Source organism: Labrus mixtus, chromosome 5, assembly GCF_963584025.1.
Source record: "Labrus mixtus chromosome 5, fLabMix1.1, whole genome shotgun sequence".
Lineage (NCBI taxonomy): Eukaryota > Metazoa > Chordata > Actinopteri > Labriformes > Labridae > Labrus > Labrus mixtus.
In genome coordinates, this window is record NC_083616.1 from 32,722,578 (window position 1) to 32,748,519 (window position 25,942).

At 36.8% G+C, this 25,942-nt stretch overlaps 2 protein-coding genes across 2 annotated transcripts in view; one reads left to right on the forward strand and one right to left on the reverse strand.

Annotated features, from left to right (window-relative positions):
- Positions 1 to 22,480, reverse strand: part of ptgesl (prostaglandin E synthase 2-like) — a 27,743-nt gene extending 5,263 nt beyond the window's left edge. Inside the window, exons 1-2 of the mRNA XM_061039083.1 lie at positions 22,445 to 22,480; positions 21,073 to 21,501 (exon numbers count right to left, since the gene is read on the reverse strand). Of these exons, the coding sequence (XP_060895066.1) occupies positions 21,073 to 21,501; positions 22,445 to 22,480 (465 nt within the window). The remainder of the gene's footprint in view (positions 1 to 21,072; positions 21,502 to 22,444) is intronic.
- A 1,423-nt stretch (positions 22,481 to 23,903) lies between these two features.
- The window catches only part of gstt1a (glutathione S-transferase theta 1a), a 124,989-nt gene continuing 122,950 nt past the window's right edge, over positions 23,904 to 25,942 (forward strand). The window contains exon 1 of the mRNA XM_061039033.1: positions 23,904 to 23,921. The gene's annotated coding sequence lies outside the window, so the exon portion shown is untranslated. The remainder of the gene's footprint in view (positions 23,922 to 25,942) is intronic.

The following is a 25,942-nucleotide window of genomic DNA, read 5'->3' on the forward strand; positions in this document are numbered from 1 at the left end:
TGTTCATACTGTTCATACTGTTCAAACTGTTCAAACTGTTCAAACTGTTCAAACTGTTCAAACTGCTCAAACTGTTCAAACTGTTGAAACTGTTCAAACTGCTCATACTGTTCAAACTGTTCAAACTGTTCATACTGTTCATACTGTTCAAACTGTTCAAACTGTTCATACTGTTCAAACTGTTCAAACTGCTCAAACTGTTCAAACTGTTGAAACTGTTCAAACTGCTCAAACTGTTCAAACTGTTCAAACTGTTCATACTGTTCAAACTGTTCAAACTGCTCAAACTGTTCAAACTGTTCAAACTGTTCATACTGTTCAAACTGTTCATACTGTTCAAACTGCTGAAACTGTTCATACTGTTCAAACTGTTCAAACTGCTGAAACTGTTCAAACTGTTCATACTGTTCAAACTGCTCAAACTGTTCAAACTGTTCAAACTGTTCAAACTGTTCAAACTGCTGAAACTGTTCAAACTGTTCAAACTGCTGAAACTGTTCAAACTGTTCAAACTGTTCAAACTGCTGAAACTGTTCAAACTGTTCAAACTGCTGAAACTGTTCAAACTGCTGAAACTGTTCAAACTGTTCAAACTGCTGAAACTGTTCAAACTGTTCATACTGTTCATACTGTTCAAACTGCTCAAACTGTTCAAACTGTTCAAACTGTTCAAACTGCTGAAACTGTTCAAACTGTTCAAACTGTTCAAACTGTTCAAACTGCTGAAACTGTTCAAACTGTTCAAACTGTTCAAACTGCTCAAACTGTTCAAACTGTTCAAACTGTTCAAACTGCTGAAACTGTTCAAACTGTTCATACTGTTCAAACTGCTCAAACTGTTCAAACTGTTCAAACTGTTCAAACTGCTGAAACTGTTCAAACTGTTCAAACTGTTCAAACTGCTGAAACTGTTCAAACTGCTCAAACTGCTCAAACTGTTCAAACTGCTCAAACTGCTCAAACTGTTCAAACTGTTCAAACTGCTCAAACTGCTCAAACTGTTCAAACTGTTCAAACTGTTCAAACTGCTGAAACTGTTCAAACTGTTCAAACTGCTCAAACTGCTGAAACTGTTCAAACTGTTCAAACTGTTCATACTGTTCAAACTGTTCAAACTGCTGAAACTGTTCAAACTGTTCAAACTGCTGAAACTGTTCAAACTGTTCAAACTGCTCAAACTGCTGAAACTGTTCAAACTGCTGAAACTGTTCAAACTGTTCAAACTGCTGAAACTGTTCAAACTGTTCAAACTGCACAAACTGTTCAAACTGTTCAAACTGCTGAAACTGTTCAAACTGTTCAAACTGTTCAAACTGTTCAAACTGCTGAAACTGTTCAAACTGTTCAAACTGTTCAAACTGTTCAAACTGTTCAAACTGCTGAAACTGTTCAAACTGTTCAAACTGCTGAAACTGTTCAAACTGTTCAAACTGCTGAAACTGTTCAAACTGTTCAAACTGTTCAAACTGCTGAAACTGTTCAAACTGTTCATACTGTTCAAACTGCTCAAACTGTTCAAACTGTTCAAACTGTTCAAACTGCTGAAACTGTTCAAACTGTTCAAACTGTTCAAACTGTTCAAACTGCTGAAACTGTTCAAACTGTTCATACTGTTCAAACTGTTCATACTGCTCAAACTGTTCAAACTGTTCAAACTGTTCAAACTGCTGAAACTGTTCAAACTGTTCAAACTGTTCAAACTGTTCAAACTGCTGAAACTGTTCAAACTGTTCAAACTGTTCAAACTGTTCAAACTGCTCAAACTGTTCAAACTGTTCAAACTGCTCAAACTGTTCAAACTGCTCAAACTGCTCATACTGTTCAAACTGTTCAAACTGTTCAAACTGTTCAAACTGCTCAAACTGTTCATACTGTTCAAACTGTTCATACTGTTCAAACTGTTCAAACTGCTGAAACTGTTCATACTGTTCATACTGTTCATACTGTTCAAACTGTTCAAACTGCTGAAACTGTTCATACTGTTCAAACTGCTCAAACTGTTCAAACTGCTCAAACTGTTCAAACTGTTCATACTGTTCATACTGTTCAAACTGTTCAAACTGTTCATACTGTTCATACTGTTCAAACTGTTCATACTGTTCAAACTGTTCATACTGTTCATTCTGTTCAAACTGTTCATACTGTTCATACTGTTCATACTGTTCATACTGTTCAAACTGTTCAAACTGTTCAAACTGTTCATACTGTTCAAACTGTTCATACTGTTCATACTGTTCAAACTGTTCATACTGTTCATACTGTTCATACTGTTCATACTGTTCAAACTGTTCATACTGTTCATACTGTTCAAACTGTTCATACTGTTCAAACTGTTCAAACTGCTCAAACTGTTCATACTGTTCAAACTGTTCATACTGTTCAAACTGTTCAAACTGCTCAAACTGTTCATACTGTTCATACTGTTCAAACTGTTCATACTGTTCAAACTGTTCATACTGTTCATACTGTTCATACTGTTCAAACTGCTCAAACTGTTCATACTGTTCATACTGTTCAAACTGTTCAAACTGTTCAAACTGTTCATACTGTTCATACTGTTCAAACTGTTCAAACTGTTCAAACTGCTGAAACTGTTCAAACTGTTCAAACTGTTCATACTGTTCAAACTGTTCAAACTGTTCAAACTGTTCAAACTGCTGAAACTGTTCAAACTGTTCATACTGTTCAAACTGTTCATACTGTTCAAACTGTTCAAACTGTTCATACTGTTCAAACTGCTCAAACTGCTGAAACTGTTCAAACTGTTCATACTGTTCATACTGTTCAAACTGTTCATACTGTTCAAACTGTTCATACTGTTCAAACTGCTCAAACTGTTCATACTGTTCAAACTGTTCATACTGTTCATACTGTTCAAACTGTTCATACTGTTCATACTGTTCAAACTGTTCATACTGTTCAAACTGTTCAAACTGTTCAAACTGCTGAAACTGTTCAAACTGTTCAAACTGTTCATACTGTTCAAACTGTTCAAACTGTTCAAACTGTTCAAACTGCTGAAACTGTTCAAACTGTTCATACTGTTCATACTGTTCAAACTGTTCATACTGTTCAAACTGCTCAAACTGCTGAAACTGTTCAAACTGTTCATACTGTTCATACTGTTCAAACTGTTCAAACTGTTCATACTGTTCAAACTGTTCATACTGTTCAAACTGTTCAAACTGTTCAAACTGCTCAAACTGTTCATACTGTTCAAACTGTTCATACTGTTCAAACTGTTCAAACTGCTCAAACTGTTCATACTGTTCATACTGTTCAAACTGTTCAAACTGTTCATACTGTTCAAACTGTTCATACTGTTCAAACTGTTCAAACTGTTCATACTGTTCAAACTGTTCATACTGTTCAAACTGTTCATACTGTTCAAACTGTTCATACTGTTCAAACTGTTCAAACTGTTCATACTGTTCATACTGTTCAAACTGTTCATACTGTTCAAACTGTTCATACTGTTCAAACTGTTCATACTGTTCAAACTGTTCAAACTGTTCAAACTGTTGAAACTGTTGAAACTATTGAAACTGCTCAAACTGTTCAAACTGCTGAAACTGTTCAAACTGTTCATACTGTTCAAACTGTTCATACTGTTCAAACTGTTCAAACTGCTGAAACTGTTCAAACTGTTCATACTGTTCAAACTGTTCATACTGTTCAAACTGTTCAAACTGCTGAAACTGTTCAAACTGTTCATACTGTTCAAACTGTTCAAACTGTTCAAACTGTTCAAACTGCTGAAACTGTTCAAACTGTTCAAACTGTTCAAACTGCTGAAACTGTTCAAACTGTTCATACTGTTCAAACTGTTCAAACTGTTCAAACTGCTGAAACTGTTCAAACTGTTCAAACTGTTCATACTGTTCAAACTGCTGAAACTGTTCAAACTGTTCATACTGTTCAAACTGTTCAAACTGTTGAAACTGCTGAAACTGTTCATACTGTTCATACTGTTCATACTGTTCAAACTGTTCATACTGTTCAAACTGTTCATACTGTTCATACTGTTCATACTGTTCAAACTGTTCATACTGTTCATACTGTTCATACTGTTCAAACTGTTCATACTGTTCAAACTGTTCAAACTGCTGAAACTGTTCAAACTGTTCAAACTGCTGAAACTGTTCAAACTGTTCAAACTGCTGAAACTGTTCAAACTGTTCATACTGTTCATACTGTTCATACTGTTCATACTGTTCAAACTGTTCAAACTGCTCATACTGTTCAAACTGTTCATACTGTTCAAACTGTTCATACTGTTCAAACTGTTCATACTGTTCAAACTGTTCAAACTGTTCAAACTGTTCAAACTGTTCATACTGTTCAAACTGCTGAAACTGCTGAAACTGTTCAAACTGTTCATACTGTTCAAACTGTTCAAATTGTTCATACTGTTCAAACTGTTCAAACTGTTCATACTGTTCAAACTGTTCAAACTGCTCAAACTGTTCATACTGTTCAAACTGTTCAAACTGCTCAAACTGTTCATACTGTTCAAACTGTTCATACTGTTCAAACTGTTCATACTGTTCATACTGTTCAAACTGTTCAAACTGTTCATACTGTTCAAACTGTTCAAACTGTTCATACTGTTCAAACTGTTCAAACTGTTCATACTGTTCAAACTGTTCAAACTGTTCAAACTGTTCAAACTGTTCATACTGCTCAAACTGCTGAAACTGCTGAAACTGTTCAAACTGTTCATACTGTTCATACTGTTCAAACTGCTCAAACTGTTCAAACTGTTCATACTGTTCAAACTGTTCAAACTGTTCAAACTGTTCATACTGTTCAAACTGTTCAAACTGTTCAAACTGTTCATACTGTTCATACTGTTCAAACTGTTCATACTGTTCAAACTGTTCAAACTGTTCATACTGTTCAAACTGTTCATACTGTTCAAACTGTTCATACTGTTCAAACTGTTCAAACTGTTCATACTGTTCATACTGCTGAAACTGTTCATACTGTTCAAACTGTTCAAACTGTTCATACTGTTCAAACTGTTCATACTGTTCAAACTGCTGAAACTGTTCAAACTGTTCAAACTGCTGAAACTGTTCAAACTGCTGAAACTGTTCATACTGTTCAAACTGTTCATACTGTTCATACTGTTCAAACTGTTCATACTGTTCAAACTGTTCAAACTGTTCATACTGTTCATACTGTTCATACTGCTGAAACTGTTCATACTGTTCAAACTGTTCAAACTGTTCATACTGTTCAAACTGTTCATACTGTTCAAACTGCTGAAACTGTTCAAACTGTTCAAACTGTTCAAACTGCTGAAACTGTTCAAACTGCTGAAACTGTTCATACTGTTCAAACTGTTCATACTGTTCATACTGTTCAAACTGTTCATACTGTTCATACTGTTCAAACTGTTCATACTGTTCAAACTGTTCATACTGTTCATACTGTTCAAACTGTTCATACTGTTCATACTGTTCAAACTGTTCATACTGTTCATACTGTTCATACTGTTCAAACTGTTCATACTGTTCATACTGTTCAAACTGTTCATACTGTTCATACTGTTCATACTGTTCAAACTGTTCATACTGTTCATACTGTTCAAACTGTTCATACTGTTCATACTGTTCAAACTGTTCATACTGTTCATACTGTTCAAACTGTTCATACTGTTCAAACTGTTCAAACTGTTCATACTGTTCAAACTGTTCATACTGTTCATACTGTTCAAACTGTTCAAACTGTTCATACTGTTCAAACTGTTCATACTGTTCATACTGTTCAAACTGTTCATACTGTTCATACTGTTCATACTGTTCAAACTGTTCATACTGTTCAAACTGTTCATACTGTTCATACTGTTCATACTGTTCAAACTGTTCAAACTGTTCATACTGTTCATACTGTTCATACTGTTCAAACTGTTCAAACTGTTCATACTGTTCAAACTGTTCATACTGTTCAAACTGTTCATACTGTTCATACTGTTCAAACTGTTCATACTGTTCATACTGTTCAAACTGTTCATACTGTTCATACTGTTCAAACTGTTCATACTGTTCAAACTGTTCATACTGTTCATACTGTTCAAACTGTTCAAACTGTTCATACTGTTCATACTGTTCAAACTGTTCAAACTGTTCAAACTGTTCATACTGTTCATACTGTTCAAACTGTTCATACTGTTCATACTGTTCATACTGTTCAAACTGTTCATACTGTTCATACTGTTCAAACTGTTCAAACTGTTCATACTGTTCAAACTGTTCAAACTGTTCAAACTGTTCATACTGTTCATACTGTTCATACTGTTCAAACTGTTCAAACTGTTCATACTGTTCAAACTGTTCATACTGTTCATACTGTTCATACTGTTCAAACTGTTCATACTGTTCAAACTGTTCAAACTGTTCAAACTGTTCATACTGTTCAAACTGTTCATACTGTTCAAACTGTTCAAACTGTTCATACTGTTCATACTGTTCAAACTGTTCATACTGTTCATACTGTTCAAACTGTTCATACTGTTCAAACTGTTCAAACTGTTCATACTGTTCAAACTGTTCATACTGTTCAAACTGTTCATACTGTTCATACTGTTCAAACTGTTCATACTGTTCAAACTGTTCAAACTGTTCATACTGTTCATACTGTTCATACTGTTCAAACTGTTCATACTGTTCATACTGTTCAAACTGTTCATACTGTTCAAACTGTTCAAACTGCTGAAACTGTTCAAACTGTTCAAACTGCTGAAACTGTTCAAACTGCTGAAACTGTTCAAACTGTTCATACTGTTCATACTGTTCATACTGTTCATACTGTTCATACTGTTCAAACTGTTCAAACTGCTCATACTGTTCAAACTGTTCATACTGTTCAAACTGTTCAAACTGTTCAAACTGCTCAAACTGTTCATACTGTTCAAACTGTTCATACTGTTCAAACTGTTCAAACTGTTCAAACTGCTCAAACTGTTCATACTGTTCAAACTGTTCATACTGTTCAAACTGTTCAAACTGTTCATACTGTTCAAACTGTTCATACTGTTCATACTGTTCAAACTGTTCATACTGTTCAAACTGTTCATACTGTTCAAACTGTTCATACTGTTCAAACTGTTCAAACTGTTGAAACTGTTGAAACTGTTGAAACTGCTCAAACTGTTCAAACTGCTGAAACTGTTCAAACTGTTCATACTGTTCAAACTGTTCATACTGTTCAAACTGTTCAAACTGCTGAAACTGTTCAAACTGTTCATACTGTTCAAACTGTTCATACTGTTCAAACTGTTCAAACTGCTGAAACTGTTCAAACTGTTCATACTGTTCAAACTGTTCAAACTGTTCAAACTGTTCAAACTGCTGAAACTGTTCAAACTGTTCATACTGTTCAAACTGTTCAAACTGTTCAAACTGTTCAAACTGCTGAAACTGTTCAAACTGTTCATACTGTTCAAACTGTTCAAACTGTTCAAACTGCTGAAACTGTTCAAACTGTTCAAACTGTTCATACTGTTCAAACTGCTGAAACTGTTCAAACTGTTCATACTGTTCAAACTGTTCAAACTGTTGAAACTGCTGAAACTGTTCATACTGTTCATACTGTTCATACTGTTCAAACTGTTCATACTGTTCAAACTGTTCATACTGTTCATACTGTTCATACTGTTCATACTGTTCAAACTGTTCATACTGTTCATACTGTTCATACTGTTCATACTGTTCAAACTGTTCAAACTGCTGAAACTGTTCAAACTGTTCAAACTGCTGAAACTGTTCAAACTGTTCAAACTGCTGAAACTGTTCAAACTGTTCAAACTGTTCATACTGTTCATACTGTTCATACTGTTCAAACTGTTCAAACTGCTCATACTGTTCAAACTGTTCATACTGTTCAAACTGTTCAAACTGTTCAAACTGTTCATACTGTTCAAACTGTTCATACTGTTCAAACTGTTCAAACTGTTCAAACTGTTCATACTGTTCAAACTGCTGAAACTGTTCAAACTGTTCATACTGTTCAAACTGTTCAAATTGTTCATACTGTTCAAACTGTTCAAACTGTTCATACTGTTCAAACTGTTCATACTGTTCATACTGTTCATACTGTTCAAACTGTTCAAACTGCTCAAACTGTTCATACTGTTCAAACTGTTCATACTGTTCAAACTGTTCAAACTGCTCAAACTGTTCATACTGTTCAAACTGTTCATACTGTTCAAACTGTTCATACTGTTCATACTGTTCAAACTGTTCAAACTGTTCATACTGTTCAAACTGTTCAAACTGTTCATACTGTTCAAACTGTTCATACTGTTCATACTGTTCAAACTGTTCAAACTGTTCAAACTGTTCATACTGCTCAAACTGCTCAAACTGCTGAAACTGTTCATACTGTTCATACTGTTCAAACTGCTCAAACTGCTCAAACTGTTCAAACTGTTCATACTGTTCAAACTGTTCAAACTGTTCAAACTGTTCATACTGTTCAAACTGTTCAAACTGTTCATACTGTTCAAACTGTTCATACTGTTCATACTGTTCAAACTGTTCATACTGTTCAAACTGTTCAAACTGTTCATACTGTTCAAACTGTTCATACTGTTCAAACTGTTCATACTGTTAAAACTGTTCATACTGTTCAAACTGTTCAAACTGTTCATACTGTTCATACTGTTCATACTGCTGAAACTGTTCATACTGTTCAAACTGTTCAAACTGTTCATACTGTTCAAACTGTTCATACTGTTCAAACTGCTGAAACTGTTCAAACTGTTCAAACTGTTAGAACTGCTGAAACTGTTCAAACTGCTGAAACTGTTCATACTGTTCAAACTGTTCATACTGTTCATACTGTTCAAGCTGTTCATACTGTTCATACTGTTCATACTGTTCAAACTGTTCAAACTGTTCAAACTGTTCATACTGTTCATACTGTTCATACTGTTCAAACTGTTCAAACTGTTCATACTGTTCAAACTGTTCATACTGTTCATACTGTTCATACTGTTCAAACTGTTCATACTGTTCAAACTGTTCATACTGTTCAAACTGTTCATACTGTTCAAACTGTTCAAACTGTTCATACTGTTCATACTGTTCAAACTGTTCATACTGTTCATACTGTTCAAACTGTTCATACTGTTCAAACTGTTCAAACTGTTCATACTGTTCAAACTGTTCAAACTGTTCATACTGTTCATACTGTTCAAACTGTTCATACTGTTCATACTGTTCATACTGTTCAAACTGTTCATACTGTTCAAACTGTTCATACTGTTCAAACTGTTCAAACTGTTCATACTGTTCAAACTGTTCAAACTGTTCATACTGTTCAAACTGTTCATACTGTTCATACTGTTCAAACTGTTCATACTGTTCATACTGTTCAAACTGTTCAAACTGTTCAAACTGTTCAAACTGTTCATACTGTTCATACTGTTCAAACTGTTCATACTGTTCAAACTGTTCATACTGTTCAAACTGTTCATACTGTTCATACTGTTCATACTGTTCAAACTGTTCAAACTGTTCATACTGTTCAAACTGTTCAAACTGTTCATACTGTTCAAACTGTTCAAACTGTTCAAACTGTTCAAACTGTTCATACTGTTCAAACTGCTGAAACTGTTCAAACTGTTCAAACTGTTCAAACTGTTCATACTGTTCATACTGTTCAAACTGTTCATACTGTTCATACTGTTCAAACTGTTCAAACTGTTCATACTGTTCAAACTGTTCATACTGTTCAAACTGCTGAAACTGTTCAAACTGTTCAAACTGTTCAAACTGCTGAAACTGTTCAAACTGCTGAAACTGTTCATACTGTTCAAACTGTTCATACTGTTCATACTGTTCAAACTGTTCATACTGTTCATACTGTTCAAACTGTTCATACTGTTCAAACTGTTCATACTGTTCATACTGTTCAAACTGTTCATACTGTTCATACTGTTCAAACTGTTCATACTGTTCATACTGTTCATACTGTTCAAACTGTTCATACTGTTCATACTGTTCAAACTGTTCATACTGTTCATACTGTTCATACTGTTCAAACTGTTCATACTGTTCATACTGTTCAAACTGTTCATACTGTTCATACTGTTCATACTGTTCAAACTGTTCATACTGTTCAAACTGTTCAAACTGTTCATACTGTTCAAACTGTTCATACTGTTCATACTGTTCAAACTGTTCAAACTGTTCATACTGTTCAAACTGTTCATACTGTTCATACTGTTCAAACTGTTCATACTGTTCATACTGTTCATACTGTTCAAACTGTTCATACTGTTCAAACTGTTCATACTGTTCATACTGTTCATACTGTTCAAACTGTTCAAACTGTTCAAACTGTTCATACTGTTCATACTGTTCATACTGTTCAAACTGTTCAAACTGTTCATACTGTTCAAACTGTTCATACTGTTCAAACTGTTCATACTGTTCATACTGTTCAAACTGTTCATACTGTTCATACTGTTCAAACTGTTCATACTGTTCATACTGTTCAAACTGTTCATACTGTTCAAACTGTTCATACTGTTCATACTGTTCAAACTGTTCAAACTGTTCATACTGTTCATACTGTTCAAACTGTTCAAACTGTTCAAACTGTTCATACTGTTCATACTGTTCAAACTGTTCATACTGTTCATACTGTTCATACTGTTCAAACTGTTCATACTGTTCATACTGTTCAAACTGTTCAAACTGTTCATACTGTTCAAACTGTTCAAACTGTTCAAACTGTTCATACTGTTCATACTGTTCATACTGTTCAAACTGTTCAAACTGTTCATACTGTTCAAACTGTTCATACTGTTCATACTGTTCATACTGTTCAAACTGTTCATACTGTTCAAACTGTTCAAACTGTTCAAACTGTTCATACTGTTCAAACTGTTCATACTGTTCAAACTGTTCAAACTGTTCATACTGTTCATACTGTTCAAACTGTTCATACTGTTCATACTGTTCAAACTGTTCATACTGTTCAAACTGTTCAAACTGTTCATACTGTTCAAACTGTTCATACTGTTCAAACTGTTCATACTGTTCATACTGTTCAAACTGTTCATACTGTTCAAACTGTTCAAACTGTTCATACTGTTCATACTGTTCATACTGTTCAAACTGTTCATACTGTTCATACTGTTCAAACTGTTCATACTGTTCAAACTGTTCAAACTGCTGAAACTGTTCAAACTGTTCAAACTGCTGAAACTGTTCAAACTGCTGAAACTGTTCAAACTGTTCATACTGTTCATACTGTTCATACTGTTCATACTGTTCAAACTGTTCAAACTGCTCATACTGTTCAAACTGTTCATACTGTTCAAACTGTTCAAACTGTTCAAACTGCTCAAACTGTTCATACTGTTCAAACTGTTCATACTGTTCAAACTGTTCAAACTGTTCAAACTGCTCAAACTGTTCATACTGTTCAAACTGTTCATACTGTTCAAACTGTTCAAACTGTTCATACTGTTCAAACTGTTCATACTGTTCATACTGTTCAAACTGTTCATACTGTTCAAACTGTTCATACTGTTCAAACTGTTCATACTGTTCAAACTGTTCAAACTGTTGAAACTGTTGAAACTGTTGAAACTGCTCAAACTGTTCAAACTGCTGAAACTGTTCAAACTGTTCATACTGTTCAAACTGTTCATACTGTTCAAACTGTTCATACTGTTCAAACTGTTCAAACTGCTGAAACTGTTCAAACTGTTCATACTGTTCAAACTGTTCATACTGTTCAAACTGTTCAAACTGCTGAAACTGTTCAAACTGTTCATACTGTTCAAACTGTTCAAACTGTTCAAACTGTTCAAACTGCTGAAACTGTTCAAACTGTTCATACTGTTCAAACTGTTCAAACTGTTCAAACTGTTCAAACTGCTGAAACTGTTCAAACTGTTCATACTGTTCAAACTGTTCAAACTGTTCAAACTGCTGAAACTGTTCAAACTGTTCAAACTGTTCATACTGTTCAAACTGCTGAAACTGTTCAAACTGTTCATACTGTTCAAACTGTTCAAACTGTTGAAACTGCTGAAACTGTTCATACTGTTCATACTGTTCATACTGTTCAAACTGTTCATACTGTTCAAACTGTTCATACTGTTCATACTGTTCATACTGTTCATACTGTTCAAACTGTTCATACTGTTCATACTGTTCATACTGTTCATACTGTTCAAACTGTTCAAACTGCTGAAACTGTTCAAACTGTTCAAACTGCTGAAACTGTTCAAACTGTTCAAACTGCTGAAACTGTTCAAACTGTTCAAACTGTTCATACTGTTCATACTGTTCATACTGTTCAAACTGTTCAAACTGCTCATACTGTTCAAACTGTTCATACTGTTCAAACTGTTCAAACTGTTCAAACTGTTCATACTGTTCAAACTGTTCATACTGTTCAAACTGTTCAAACTGTTCAAACTGTTCATACTGTTCAAACTGCTGAAACTGTTCAAACTGTTCATACTGTTCAAACTGTTCATACTGTTCAAACTGTTCAAACTGTTCATACTGTTCAAACTGTTCATACTGTTCATACTGTTCATACTGTTCAAACTGTTCAAACTGCTCAAACTGTTCATACTGTTCAAACTGTTCATACTGTTCAAACTGTTCAAACTGCTCAAACTGTTCATACTGTTCAAACTGTTCATACTGTTCAAACTGTTCATACTGTTCATACTGTTCAAACTGTTCAAACTGTTCATACTGTTCAAACTGTTCAAACTGTTCATACTGTTCAAACTGTTCATACTGTTCATACTGTTCAAACTGTTCAAACTGTTCAAACTGTTCAAACTGTTCATACTGCTCAAACTGCTCAAACTGCTGAAACTGTTCATACTGTTCATACTGTTCAAACTGCTCAAACTGCTCAAACTGTTCAAACTGTTCATACTGTTCAAACTGTTCAAACTGTTCAAACTGTTCATACTGTTCAAACTGTTCAAACTGTTCATACTGTTCAAACTGTTCATACTGTTCATACTGTTCAAACTGTTCATACTGTTCAAACTGTTCAAACTGTTCATACTGTTCAAACTGTTCATACTGTTCAAACTGTTCATACTGTTAAAACTGTTCATACTGTTCAAACTGTTCAAACTGTTCATACTGTTCATACTGTTCATACTGCTGAAACTGTTCATACTGTTCAAACTGTTCAAACTGTTCATACTGTTCAAACTGTTCATACTGTTCAAACTGCTGAAACTGTTCAAACTGTTCAAACTGTTAGAACTGCTGAAACTGTTCAAACTGCTGAAACTGTTCATACTGTTCAAACTGTTCATACTGTTCATACTGTTCAAGCTGTTCATACTGTTCATACTGTTCATACTGTTCAAACTGTTCAAACTGTTCAAACTGTTCATACTGTTCATACTGTTCATACTGTTCAAACTGTTCAAACTGTTCATACTGTTCAAACTGTTCATACTGTTCAAACTGTTCATACTGTTCATACTGTTCATACTGTTCAAACTGTTCATACTGTTCAAACTGTTCATACTGTTCAAACTGTTCATACTGTTCAAACTGTTCAAACTGTTCATACTGTTCATACTGTTCAAACTGTTCATACTGTTCATACTGTTCAAACTGTTCATACTGTTCAAACTGTTCAAACTGTTCATACTGTTCAAACTGTTCAAACTGTTCATACTGTTCATACTGTTCAAACTGTTCATACTGTTCATACTGTTCATACTGTTCAAACTGTTCATACTGTTCAAACTGTTCATACTGTTCAAACTGTTCAAACTGTTCATACTGTTCAAACTGTTCAAACTGTTCATACTGTTCAAACTGTTCATACTGTTCATACTGTTCAAACTGTTCATACTGTTCATACTGTTCAAACTGTTCAAACTGTTCAAACTGTTCAAACTGTTCATACTGTTCATACTGTTCAAACTGTTCATACTGTTCAAACTGTTCATACTGTTCAAACTGTTCATACTGTTCATACTGTTCATACTGTTCAAACTGTTCAAACTGTTCATACTGTTCAAACTGTTCAAACTGTTCATACTGTTCAAACTGTTCAAACTGTTCAAACTGTTCAAACTGTTCATACTGTTCAAACTGCTGAAACTGTTCAAACTGTTCAAACTGTTCAAACTGTTCATACTGTTCATACTGTTCAAACTGTTCATACTGTTCATACTGTTCAAACTGTTCATACTGTTCATACTGTTCATACTGTTCAAACTGTTCATACTGTTCATACTGTTCATACTGTTCATACTGTTCAAACTGTTCATACTGTTCAAACTGTTCATACTGTTCAAACTGTTCAAACTGTTCATACTGTTCAAACTGTTCAAACTGTTCATACTGTTCATACTGTTCAAACTGTTCATACTGTTCATACTGTTCAAACTGTTCATACTGTTCATACTGTTCATACTGTTCATACTGTTCAAACTGTTCATACTGTTCAAACTGTTCAAACTGTTCAAACTGTTCATACTGTTCATACTGTTCAAACTGCTGAAACTGTTCATACTGTTCAAACTGTTCAAACTGTTCATACTGTTCAAACTGTTCAAACTGTTCATACTGTTCAAACTGTTCAAACTGCTGAAACTGTTCAAACTGTTCAAACTGTTCAAACTGCTGAAACTGTTCAAACTGCTGAAACTGTTCATACTGTTCAAACTGTTCAAACTGTTCAAACTGTTCAAACTGCTGAAACTGTTCAAACTGTTCATACTGTTCAAACTGTTCAAACTGTTCAAACTGTTCAAACTGTTCAAACTGCTGAAACTGTTCAAACTGTTCTTATTGTTCAAACTGTTCATACTGTTCATACTGCTGAAACTGTTCATACTGTTCATACTGTTCATACTGTTCATACTGTTCATACTGCTGAAACTGTTCATACTGTTCAAACTGTTCATACTGTTCATACTGTTCATACTGCTGAAACTGTTCATACTGTTCATACTGTTCAAACTGTTCAAACTGTTCATACTGTTCATACTGTTCAAACTGTTCATACTGTTCAAACTGGTGAAACTGTTCAAACTGTTCAAACTGTTCAAACTGTTCATACTGTTCATACTGTTCATACTGCTGAAACTGTTCATACTGTTCAAACTGTTCAAACTGTTCATACTGTTCATACTGTTCATACTGCTGAAACTGTTCATACTGTTCAAACTGTTCAAACTGTTCATACTGTTCAAACTGTTCATACTGTTCAAACTGTTCAAACTGCTGAAACTGTTCAAACTGTTCAAACTGTTCAAACTGCTGAAACTGTTCAAACTGCTGAAACTGTTCATACTGTTCATACTGTTCATACTGTTCAAACTGCTCAAACTGTTCATACTGTTCAAACTGTTCATACTGTTCAAACTGTTCAAACTGCTCAAACTGTTCATACTGTTCATACTGTTCAAACTGTTCATACTGTTCAAACTGTTCAAACTGTTCATACTGTTCAAACTGTTCAAACTGTTCAAACTGTTCATACTGTTCAAACTGTTCATACTGTTCATACTGTTCAAACTGTTCAAACTGTTCAAACTGTTCATACTGCTCAAACTGCTCAAACTGCTGAAACTGTTCAAACTGTTCATACTGTTCAAACTGCTCAAACTGCTCAAACTGTTCAAACTGTTCAAACTGTTCAAACTGTTCAAACTGTTCATACTGTTCAAACTGTTCATACTGTTCAAACTGTTCAAACTGTTCATACTGTTCATACTGCTGAAACTGTTCATACTGTTCAAACTGTTCAAACTGTTCATACTGTTCAAACTGTTCATACTGTTCAAACTGTTCAAACTGCTGAAACTGTTCAAACTGTTCAAACTGTTCAAACTGCTGAAACTGTTCAAACTGCTGAAACTGTTCATACTGTTCAAACTGTTCATACTGTTGAAACTGTTCATACTGTTCATACTGTTCAAACTGTTCATACTGTTCAAACTGTTCATACTGTTCATACTGTTCATACTGTTCAAACTGTTCAAACTGTTCATACTGTTCAAACTGTTCAAACTGTTCATACTGTTCAAACTGTTCATACTGTTCATACTGTTCATACTGTTCATACTGTTCAAACTGTTCATACTGTTCAAACTGTTCAAACTGTTCAAACTGTTCATACTGTTCATACTGTTCATACTGTTCATACTGTTCAAACTGTTCATACTGTTCATACTGTTCAAACTGTTCATACTGTTCATACTGTTCATACTGTTCATACTGTTCAAACTGTTCATACTGTTCAAACTGTTCAAACTGTTCATACTGTTCAAACTGTTCAAACTGTTCAAACTGTTCAAACTGTTCATACTGTTCAAACTGCTGAAACTGTTCAAACTGTTCAAACTGTTCATACTGTTCATACTGTTCAAACTGTTCATACTGTTCATACTGTTCATACTGTTCAAACTGTTCATACTGTTCAAACTGTTCAAACTGTTCATACTGTTCAAACTGTTCATACTGTTCATACTGTTCAAACTGTTCATACTGTTCATACTGTTCAAACTGTTCATACTGTTCAAACTGTTCAAACTGTTCAAACTGTTCAAACTGTTCAAACTGTTCATACTGTTCATACTGTTCAAACTGTTCATACTGTTCATACTGTTCATACTGTTCATACTGTTCAAACTGTTCATACTGTTCAAACTGTTCAAACTGTTCAAACTGTTCATACTGTTCATACTGTTCAAACTGCTGAAACTGTTCATACTGTTCAAACTGTTCAAACTGTTCATACTGTTCAAACTGTTCAAACTGTTCAAACTGTTCAAACTGCTGAAACTGTTCAAACTGTTCAAACTGTTCAAACTGCTGAAACTGTTCAAACTGCTGAAACTGTTCATACTGTTCATACTGTTCATACTGTTCAAACTGCTCAAACTGTTCATACTGTTCAAACTGTTCATACTGTTCAAACTGTTCAAACTGCTCAAACTGTTCATACTGTTCAAACTGTTCATACTGTTCATACTGTTCAAACTGTTCATACTGTTCAAACTGTTCAAACTGTTCATACTGTTCAAACTGTTCAAACTGTTCAAACTGTTCATACTGTTCAAACTGTTCATACTGTTCATACTGTTCAAACTGTTCAAACTGTTCAAACTGTTCATACTGCTCAAACTGCTCAAACTGCTGAAACTGTTCAAACTGTTCATACTGTTCAAACTGCTCAAACTGCTCAAACTGTTCAAACTGTTCAAACTGTTCAAACTGTTCAAACTGTTCATACTGTTCAAACTGTTCATACTGTTCAAACTGTTCAAACTGTTCATACTGTTCATACTGCTGAAACTGTTCATACTGTTCAAACTGTTCAAACTGTTCATACTGTTCAAACTGTTCATACTGTTCAAACTGTTCAAACTGCTGAAACTGTTCAAACTGTTCAAACTGTTCAAACTGCTGAAACTGTTCAAACTGCTGAAACTGTTCATACTGTTCAAACTGTTCATACTGTTGAAACTGTTCATACTGTTCATACTGTTCAAACTGTTCATACTGTTCAAACTGTTCATACTGTTCATACTGTTCATACTGTTCAAACTGTTCAAACTGTTCATACTGTTCAAACTGTTCAAACTGTTCATACTGTTCAAACTGTTCATACTGTTCATACTGTTCATACTGTTCATACTGTTCAAACTGTTCATACTGTTCAAACTGTTCAAACTGTTCAAACTGTTCATACTGTTCAAACTGTTCATACTGTTCATACTGTTCAAACTGTTCATACTGTTCATACTGTTCAAACTGTTCATACTGTTCATACTGTTCATACTGTTCATACTGTTCAAACTGTTCATACTGTTCAAACTGTTCAAACTGTTCATACTGTTCAAACTGTTCAAACTGTTCAAACTGTTCAAACTGTTCATACTGTTCAAACTGCTGAAACTGTTCAAACTGTTCAAACTGTTCAAACTGTTCATACTGTTCATACTGTTCAAACTGTTCATACTGTTCATACTGTTCATACTGTTCAAACTGTTCATACTGTTCAAACTGTTCAAACTGTTCATACTGTTCAAACTGTTCATACTGTTCATACTGTTCAAACTGTTCATACTGTTCATACTGTTCAAACTGTTCATACTGTTCAAACTGTTCAAACTGTTCAAACTGTTCAAACTGTTCATACTGTTCAAACTGTTCATACTGTTCATACTGTTCATACTGTTCAAACTGTTCATACTGTTCAAACTGTTCAAACTGTTCAAACTGTTCATACTGTTCATACTGTTCAAACTGCTGAAACTGTTCATACTGTTCAAACTGTTCAAACTGTTCATACTGTTCAAACTGTTCAAACTGTTCATACTGTTCAAACTGTTCAAACTGCTGAAACTGTTCAAACTGTTCAAACTGCTGAAACTGTTCAAACTGCTGAAACTGTTCATACTGTTCAAACTGTTCAAACTGTTCAAACTGCTGAAACTGTTCAAACTGTTCAAACTGTTCATACTGTTCATACTGTTCAAACTGTTCAAACTGTTCAAACTGCTGAAACTGTTCAAACTGTTCTTATTGTTCAAACTGTTCAAACTGTTCATACTGTTCATACTGTTCATACTGCTGAAACTGTTCATACTGTTCAAACTGTTCAAACTGTTCATACTGTTCAAACTGTTCATACTGTTCAAACTGTTCAAACTGCTGAAACTGTTCAAACTGTTCAAACTGTTCAAACTGCTGAAACTGTTCAAACTGCTGAAACTGTTCATACTGTTCAAACTGTTCATACTGTTCATACTGTTCAAACTGTTCATATTGTTCAAACTGTTCATATTGTTCAAACTGTTCATACTGTTCATACTGTTCAAACTGTTCATACTGTTCAAACTGTTCATACTGTTCATACTGTTCAAACTGTTCACACTGTTCAAACTGTTCACACTGTTCAAACTGTTCATACTGTTCATACTGTTCAAACTGTTCATACTGTTCAAACTGTTCAAACTGTTCATACTGTTCAAACTGCTCAAACTGTTCATACTGTTCAAACTGTTCAAACTGTTCATACTGTTCAAACTGTTCATACTGTTCATACTGTTCAAACTGTTCATACTGTTCAAACTGTTCAAACTGTTCATACTGTTCATACTGTTCAAACTGCTGAAACTGTTCAAACTGCTGAAACTGTTCAAACTGTTCATACTGTTCATACTGTTCAAACTGTTCATACTGTTCATACTGTTCATACTGTTCATACTGTTCAAACTGTTCATACTGTTCAAACTGTTCAAACTGTTCATACTGTTCAAACTGTTCAAACTGTTCATACTGTTCAAACTGTTCATACTGTTCATACGGTTCATACTGTTCAAACTGTTCAAACTGTTCATACTGTTCATACTGTTCATACTGTTCAAACTGTTCATACTGTTCATACTGTTCAAACTGTTCATACTGTTCAAACTGTTCATACTGTTCATACTGTTCATACTGTTCAAACTGTTCATACTGTTCAAACTGTTCAAACTGTTCAAACTGTTCATACTGTTCAAACTGTTCATACTGTTCATACTGTTCATACTGTTCAAACTGTTCATACTGTTCATACTGTTCAAACTGTTCATACTGTTCAAACTGTTCAAACTGTTCATACTGTTCAAACTGTTCAAACTGTTCATACTGTTCAAACTGTTCAAACTGTTCATACTGTTCATACTGTTCATACTGTTCAAACTGTTCAAACTGTTCATACTGTTCATACTGTTCAAACTGTTCATACTGTTCATACTGTTCAAACTGTTCATACTGTTCAAACTGTTCATACTGTTCAAACTGTTCAAACTGTTCAAACTGTTCAAACTGTTCATACTGTTCAAACTGTTCATACTGTTCAAACTGTTCAAACTGTTCATACTGTTCATACTGTTCATACTGTTCAAACTGTTCATACTGTTCATACTGTTCAAACTGTTCATACTGTTCATACTGTTCATACTGTTCAAACTGTTCAAACTGTTCATACTGTTCAAACTGTTCATACTGTTCATACTGTTCAAACTGTTCATACTGTTCATACTGTTCATACTGTTCATACTGTTCAAACTGTTCATACTGTTCAAACTGTTCATACTGTTCATACTGTTCAAACTGTTCATACTGTTCATACTGTTCAAACTGTTCAAACTGTTCATACTGTTCAAACTGCTCAAACTGTTCATACTGTTCAAACTGTTCAAACTGTTCATACTGTTCAAACTGTTCATACTGTTCATACTGTTCAAACTGTTCATACTGTTCAAACTGTTCAAACTGTTCATACTGTTCAAACTGTTCATACTGTTCAAACTGCTGAAACTGTTCAAACTGTTCATACTGTTCATACTGTTCATACTGTTCATACTGTTCATACTGTTCAAACTGTTCATACTGTTCATACTGTTCAAACTGTTCAAACTGTTCATACTGTTCATACTGGTCAAACTGTTCATACTGTTCAAACTGTTCATACTGTTCATACTGTTCAAACTGTTCAAACTGTTCATACTGTTCATACTGTTCAAACTGTTCATACTGTTCAAACTGTTCAAACTGCTGAAACTGTTCAAACTGCTGAAACTGTTCAAACTGTTCAAACTGTTCATACTGCTTAAACTGCGAATGAACGCTTTGTCGTCATATTTCAGATTTTATTTTGAAAAATTTGTGAAAGGTGACAAACTGTCCTTGTGTTTTTTATCCCTCATGTCCTTAAATGTTCAGATTAATTTATTAAAGTATTTGTGTTGCCATGGTAACCAAACAGGTATATAAAGATCTAATATCGAACTTCAGGTGTTCAGGTGACCCTGTTAGGTGACCCGGACCCTGTCAGGTGACCCGGACCCTGTTAGGTGACCCTGTTAGGTGACCCAGTTCAGGTGACCCCTACCCTGTTAGGTGACCCGGACCCTGTCAGGTGACCCTGTTCAGGTGACCCTGTTAGGTGACCCGGACCCGGACCCGGACCCTGGTGGGACACCGCGTCCCCTGTCCGCCTCTGTATCCGGACCACACCCCCCCCCCCCCCCCCCCTTCAGCGGACACTCACCTTGCTCTCGTCCTCGGCCAGGTGCTGCTGGACCCTGAACTTCACAGTCTGGTACAAACCCAAACCCCCCCCGAGCAGGACCGCGCAGCCCAGCAGCCTGCCTCCCCGCACACCGGACAGCAGTTTGGACCGGAACCCGGACCCGCCGGTACCGTACGCCCTCCCGGACCCCCGTGCGCCCACATTCCCCAGCAGGTAGGACACTGGACCGGACCTGCGGGCGGCGGGAGACTCCAAGATACTCCAGCCGACCTTACACAGCGTTCTGGTGCAGGCGGCCGCCATGTTGGTTTTACATAAATACCCAGAATGCAACACGAAGGAGGAGAGACGCGGGCTTTGTGTCCCTGAGCTGTGCCTGTCAGGATCAGTGCTCGCCTCAGGACCGTTCAAGTCCACATAAAGGGCAAGACAAAGGACCCGACTGTACTGGATTATTCATGTTCATGTACCCGGAGTATGTCGACCATATTAGAACAGAACGTTTTAATTTGAAAATAAAAACTCATTTGAAAATTAAACATTTGAAATTAGAATTTAAAATAATTCAAAACAATATTCAAATAAATATAATTATTATTCAGTTGAAAATATTTTTCACATTCAAACAATTTTGATATTTCAAGTGTAATTTTTTCAGATTCAAACTCATTTAATTAACAGTTTTATTTTGTTAAGTTTCGAGTTTTATTTTGTTAAGTTTCGAGTTTTATTTTTTTAAGTTTCGAGTTTTATGTTTTTAAATTTCAAGTTTTATTTTTTCCAGTTTCAGGGTTTTTTTCACTTTCCGTTCTGTTTTTCAGATAAAATTAATTTCTGAGTTTGGTCGTGATTCTGGCGTGGGGGGGGGGGGGCGTGGCTTCTTGAATACTATTTTACATGATAAACATGTCTGCCATTCAATTATTCATACAGCCTGGGGAAAAGTTTTGAAATTGAAATATCCTTCAGGTCGATGGTTTTTAATAAATACTAAATAACAAGAGTTAACAAATCAGCGAATTTAAGATTCCTTAAACGATCTTCCTCCAAAATAAACAACAAATATTTCCTGATGATGCTCTACATTTCCTGAATCATTACCCCGATGTTTTACGACACATCATGTTGTGTGTTAATAAAACTGTCGACAAACACAGACCACTAAATCAAATCTGTCGTATTCTGTGTTGTAGAACTCAAAAATCATCCTGGTTTCAAGAACTAGTTCTGGACTTTCCGTGTCTTCATTGGAGAGACAGGACAGAGGATAGAGTCGGGCATCAGGGAGAGAGAGAGAGTGGGGAATGACAAGTCGGGATCGAACCCGGGCCGCCCGCCTGGAGGACCACAGCCTCCGCACATGGGGCACGTGCACCAACCACTGCCCCACCAGCCCCCGTCCAGACCACTTCTTGAAGGTCTCCATCTCGTCCCAGAATCAAAAGCATTCTCGGTCTTGTCTCAGAGGACTCCAGATTTTAAATCAAGACCACCACTGATCAGATATTTCTCCACTTCAAACTTTCTAAAAGAATGAATAACTGCAGTTCATTTGTAGTTTCATCTTTATCCCCCGGTTACGGACACAACCTTCCCGGTGATTTTTCAGTGATATTTATGGTCTTGGTCTGTTTCAGTCGACGGGAGTATAACTCTAAATCTCTTTACATAATATCATCGTGTGCTGTTTAAAAAGTCCAAACAATCAGAAATACTTTATTAATCCCATGCAGAGAAATTCAGTTGTTATAAAGTTGCTCTTATACACAATAAAGCAGAAGAAATATAGAAATAAAATAGAATAGAGATAATAAAATAAGCACATAAGACTAGAATAATAAGCTATGTACAAAGTGAGGGACTTGAAGATACAAACAACATAACAATGTTAAACTGTTACACTGCTGTTAGGTATCTTGTGGGTGAAGATGAAAACCTGCACAAACAAAACTGTTTTACTGGGCGCACAAGTTATTTTTCTTCTGCACATCAGATAATAACTTTTGTGCACTATATATAAATGTTTCTATTATACTTTTTAGGTCTTAGGGGGCTCCGTAAATAACATTAATTGATTTGGAGTAATATGGAAAATGTGGATGTATGTCTGCTTAGGGCTTCCGTAGATTGAGTTTATGTTTTAATTATTATTTTATTGTTGAGTTGCATATTTCCTACACGCCCATTTCAGCAGAATCATTGTAAATTATCTTAAACTCTGAATGCTGTGGTTTGTTTACATGTTACATAAATGAAATATACATTAAATAGATGAATAAGATTTAAAAGTGACATATTAAATGAGTTAAATTAAACTGTGTTGCGTTCAGGAGCGACTGTTTCGCCCTCTGCGTCGTTCTACGTGTGATGCGTTCAGGAGCGTCGTTATTCTGAGACGCTCTCGTTCCGCTCTGACCGCAGCAGCAGCAGCAGCGTCTCGGTGAAAGCGGAGATTCCCTCCGTCAGCCAGCAGCAGCAGCAGCATCCATTTCATCATCAGCGGTACACGGAGGACAAAAGCAGCTCATCTCCTCCCGGGGCTGACCTCTCCTCACCGGGGGGGATGTCGTCCGTCGAGCAGCGTCGAGGATCCGAGCACCGATGCTGGAGAAAAGGCTAACGGCAGCTAGCTCTCCTCTCTCCTCTCCGGTGGTTGTTTTTCTCCTCCCTCCTCCTCCTCCTCCTCGACCGCTGTCTCCTCCGTGATAAACACTCCTCTTTTTAAATGATATCTCCGTGTGGAGACATGTTGGACAACACCGTCTGATCGCCTCCCTCACGTAACACTTGGATCTCCTGTTTTTTATAATCGTGATTTTTTAAATTCCCGTGAAGAAGAAGAAGAAGAAGAAGAAGAAGAAGAGGAGGAGGATGATGCTGGCGGCGGAGGAGTGTGTGTGCTAACGGTGAACCTGAACTCGCATGGACACACACTCCATGAAGGTCATGATACTGAGAGAATGATCATGCTGGAAAAACAGGTAAGGAGAATATTTAAACACCTGGGCTCATCTGCATACGGGTTCTATGTGACATGATGACGCGTTCATTAAGGGCCTTCCTGATTCATCTGACTGAGAGAGAGAGAGAGAGTGAGAGAGATAGAGAGAGCGACAGAGAGAGAGAGAGATTACTGCTGGATCCCTTCAAGTGTTTCATGAGAACAACCAGGATGAATATTAAAATAACCTTCCTCCATCTCTCTCTGTCTCTCTCTATCTTTCTCTCTATCTATCTTTCTCTCTCTCTCTCTCCCTCTCTCTATCTATCTTTCTCTCTATCTTTCTCTCTCTGTCTCTCTTTCCTCTCTCTCTCCTCTCTCTCTCTCTGTCTCTCTCTCTCTGTCTCTCTCCTCTCTCTCTCTCTCTCTCTCTGTCTCTCTGTCTCTCTCTCCCCTCTCTCTCTCTCCCCTCTCTCTCTCTCTCTCATCTCTCTCTCTCCTCTCTCCTCTCTCTCTCTCTCTCTCTCTCTCCTCTCTCTCTTCTCTCCTCTCTCTCTCCTCTCTCTCCTCTCTCTCCCTCTCCCTCTCTCCTCTCTCTCTCTCTCTCGTCTCTCTCTCTCGTCTCTCTCTCTGTCTCTCTCTCCCTCTCTCTCTCTCTCTCTCTCTGTCTCTCTGTCTCTCTCTCCCTCTCTCTCTCTCTCTGTCTCTCTCTCCTCTCTCTCTCTCTCTCTCTCTCTCTCTCTGTCTCTCTCTCTCTCTGTCTCTCTCTCCTCTCTCTCTCTCTCTCTCTCTCTACCCCTCTCTCTCTCTGGCTCTCTCTCTCTCTCTCTCTCTCTCTACCCCTCTCTCTCTCTGTCTCTCTCTCTCTGTCTCTCTCTCCCCTCTCTCTCTGTCTCTCTCTACCCCTCTCTCTCTGTCTCTCTCTGTCTCTCTCTCTCTGCTCTCTCTGTCTCTCTCTCTGTCTCTCTCTACCTCTCTCTCTCTCTGTCTCTCTCTCTGTCTCTGTCTCTCTGTCTCTCTACCCTCTCTCTCTCTCTCTCTCTCTCTCTGTCTCTCTCTCTCTCTGTCTCTCTCTCCTCTCTCTCTCTCTCTCTCTCTACCCCTCTCTCTCTCTGGCTCTCCTCTCTCTCTCTCTCTCTCTCTCTCTACCCCTCTCTCTCTCTGTCTCTCTCTCTCTGTCTCTCTCTACCCCTCTCTCTCTGTCTCTCTCTACCCCTCTCTCTCTGTCTCTCTCTGTCTCTCTCTCTCTGGCTCTCTCTGTCTCTCTCTCTGTCTCTCTACCCCTCTCTCTCTCTGTCTCTCTCTCTGTCTCTCTCTCTCTGTCTCTCTCTCTGTCTCTCTACCCTCTCTCTCTCTGTCTCTCTCTCTGTCTCTCTCTCTCTCTCTCTCTCTCTCACCCTCTCTCTCGTCTCTCTCTCTGTCTCTCTCTCTCTCTCTCTCTACCCTCTCTCCTCTCTGTCTCTCTCTCTGTCTCTCCTCTCTTCTCTCTCTCTGTCTCTCTACCCTCTCTCTCTCTGTCTCTCTTGTCTCTCTCTCTCTGTCTCTCTCTCTGTCTCTCTCTCTCTCTCTCTCTCTACCCCTCTCTCTCTCTGTCTCTCTCTCTGTCTCTCTCTCTGTCTCTCTCTCTGTCTCTCTCTCTCTGTCTCTCTCTCTGTCTCTCTCTCTCTGTCTCTCTCTCTGTCTCTCTCTCTCTCTCTCTCTCTACCCCTCTCTCTCTCTGTCTCTCTCTCTGTCTCTCTCTCTCTCTCTCTCTCTACCCTCTCTCTCTCTGTCTCTCTCTCTGTCTCTCTCTCTCTGTCTCTCTCTCTGTCTCTCTCTCTCTGTCTCTCTCCTCTGTCTCTCTCTCTCTCTCTCTCTCTCTCTCTCTGTCTCTCTCTCTCTGTCTCTCTCTCTGTCTCTCTCTCTCTCTCTCTCTCTACCCCCTCTCTCTCTCTGTCTCTCTCTCTG